The following is a 2,516-nucleotide window of genomic DNA, read 5'->3' as shown; positions in this document are numbered from 1 at the left end:
TTGCAGTGCAGAGACGGCACACAGTAGAGAAGATACACAACATACCGTTAATTCGTTCCTCACAAGTCCTAAGTCCTAACATCTCTTGCAGGAGAAAAGGCATAGAAAACGCTCCTTTTAACTGCATACATTACCTGTAGCTAGAACAATTTTCAAGACAGTTGGCCGACTGTTTTTCCCGTAGTAGTCGCCTATCGCAGTTTAAAACTGAACCTTTAGAGCGTAAATCTGGGAAGGTGCTGCTGTAAAATCCCTTCACCATGTGCAAATGTATTACTCCTTTCTAGTGCACCAATAAATAATCACTCTGGCATGCATACATATGCATAAGCATGGTTTGGTATGTTAGAGTGTCCATATATGTCTATATCATCTATACCCTCCCTGCCCACATACCCACGTGACACTCCTCCGGTTCTCGCTACCAGCAATCTGTGTTCTTTGTGCTACTAGCTATATGTCCTAGGTTTTTTCTTTGTCAGGTGAGCGGCTGAAAGATATACTTAATTGATGCAAATGTGGTGTGTGCATGCACAACATCGGAATGCGAGGTACCAGGAAAACATATTCAACAACCGTTGCCACAAAGCCTGCTATGGAAACTTCAACATTGCCAGTGTTGCGCTGACAGGTTCCTTGGTTAAGATGTGCACCTCCGTGGTTGTCGGGAGGGAAATGGCTGTCGTCTCTTTCGTGTTTTGGGACATTGGGGGAACAAAGTTGTAGCAGAATTCGAGTGAAATTTCAAGGAAGAGGAGAGAACTTTCTAAGCACCATCTCGATGCAATATTTGATGGCTAGATAGAAGGTGCACCTGCAAGGGAACTCCATTACAACTTTCCCAAGAAAAACCAGCAATTCATGCTCAGAAACCGGGTATTACAAAAAGTGTGCAGTTTCACACACTCATTCTTCTTAATTTAGACACAGCGCCTATATGAATCAGAGATCATCATTTCACACGTAGCTAAACTAGGAATCACCCATGTGGCCATGTGTGCGATAGCATCAAGCCATCAACAGCATGGAACCACGTACTTGAAATTTCAGTGAACAGCACATCCATACAGCCACATAGAACAGCATATGACTCATTGATTTGATCTCAAAGCCCCAAGATAAGGACTCTTCTTGCAACATGCCAAAGTCGACTACTAAACTTACATTGACTAGCTAGTGGGTACACACTTATAGTCACACTGCGGTGCACAGACGGCAAACACTAGAGAAGCTGCAGAACATACCACTAATTAGTTCCTCGGAGTACCATCCCTTGCAGGCCAAATAGCATCGCAAAATTCCCCCCTCCGACTGCATATGTTACCTGCAGCCAGAGAATTTTCCAAGATTAGTGGACAATTTGGTGGGATACACGTGAAGGGACGAATTGCGTGGCCACAATACCTGTTTTTACCTTGACATCATCAACCCTCAGTTTCATCTTCCACCTCCCCATCCTGCACAAACCCACCTCCCATCTCACAAATCCAATCCCAGATCTTCACCGGCACGGGCATCACCGAGAGCCGGGCCTGACGGATCAGCGCGAAGTCCTTCATCCCATCCACCTCCCCCGCGGCCTTCTTGATCTCTGCCAGCCCCACAGGTTTCTGGAACTCCCCGACGGCCCGCACGTCCACGGCGCCGCCGGCCGTCGCCTCCCCCTCCTCGCCCTCGTACCACTCCCTGGCGACCTCCACGACGCCCACGACGCGGCGCGACATCGCGCCGGCGCCCGAGTGGTAGAAGAGGCAGCGGTCGCCGCATCGCATCGCGCGGAGGTTGTTCATGGCCTGGTGGTTGCGGACGCCGTCCCACGGCCCAACGCCCCCGGGGGCTCTGGCCTGGTCGGACCACGACCACTCCCCCGGCTCCGTCTTCAGGAGCCAGTACCTGCTGGCGGCGGTCACGGTGGGTGATGCCTTCTTGCTGGCGGACGCCGCCGCTTTCTTGCCGGCGGCGGTGACGGTGGGACCTGCCTTCTTGCTGGCGGCTGTCGCTGCTTTCTTGCCGGTGGCGGTCGCTGCTTTCTTGCTGGCGGCAGTCATGGTGGTGGCTGCTTTCCTCGCCATCCTGTGAAGGGTCAGTGCTGTGGCTATCGCCGGAGCAGGCGACAACAATCTTGTTTTGGCGGGGAATTGGGCGCTAGGGCTTGTGATTGCGCGGGGGATTCCTACCATTGTCCGTACAGGAAATGAACAGGCGGTCCAGGCCGGGCTGGGCCGGTCTCACTATAAGCTCTCCTTTCTCCGAGCCTGACTCGTAGGAACAGACCAATAGGACAATCAGGCCCGTAACCACGTGATACACGTGATAAGCAACCCAAAAAAAAAAACACAAACCTATCTTAACTTTTGTGACAGAAGTTGTTAAACACTTAGACTCGATTTGGACAAATGTTTGACAAGAAATTCAGAATGATGGCTTGATTCTAATTTATTCTGTCGATGGTACAAATAATACATCCCAGTAGAAAAACTAAATCAGCCGATTCGAACAATGCTAACAAAAACTGT

General features: G+C 50.4%; 1 protein-coding gene across 1 annotated transcript; it reads right to left on the bottom strand.

Annotated features, from left to right (window-relative positions):
• Nucleotides 1-1,060: 1,060 nt before the first annotated feature.
• LOC124694685 (thymocyte nuclear protein 1-like) lies at nt 1,061-2,072 on the bottom strand. Its single transcript, XM_047227643.1, has 2 exons — nt 1,405-2,072; nt 1,061-1,324 (listed from the first exon to the last, which is right to left on the bottom strand). The coding sequence occupies exon 1, from the start codon at nt 2,070-2,072 to the stop codon at nt 1,425-1,427; it is 648 nt and encodes a 215-aa protein (XP_047083599.1). The 3' UTR covers nt 1,061-1,324; nt 1,405-1,424.
• Nucleotides 2,073-2,516: the final 444 nt, after the last annotated feature.

The sequence above is a fragment of the Lolium rigidum genome, chromosome 3, assembly GCF_022539505.1.
Source record: "Lolium rigidum isolate FL_2022 chromosome 3, APGP_CSIRO_Lrig_0.1, whole genome shotgun sequence".
Lineage (NCBI taxonomy): Eukaryota > Viridiplantae > Streptophyta > Magnoliopsida > Poales > Poaceae > Lolium > Lolium rigidum.
The sequence above is the reverse complement of the archived record's forward strand: the minus strand, read 5'-3'. Positions and strand labels throughout refer to the sequence as shown.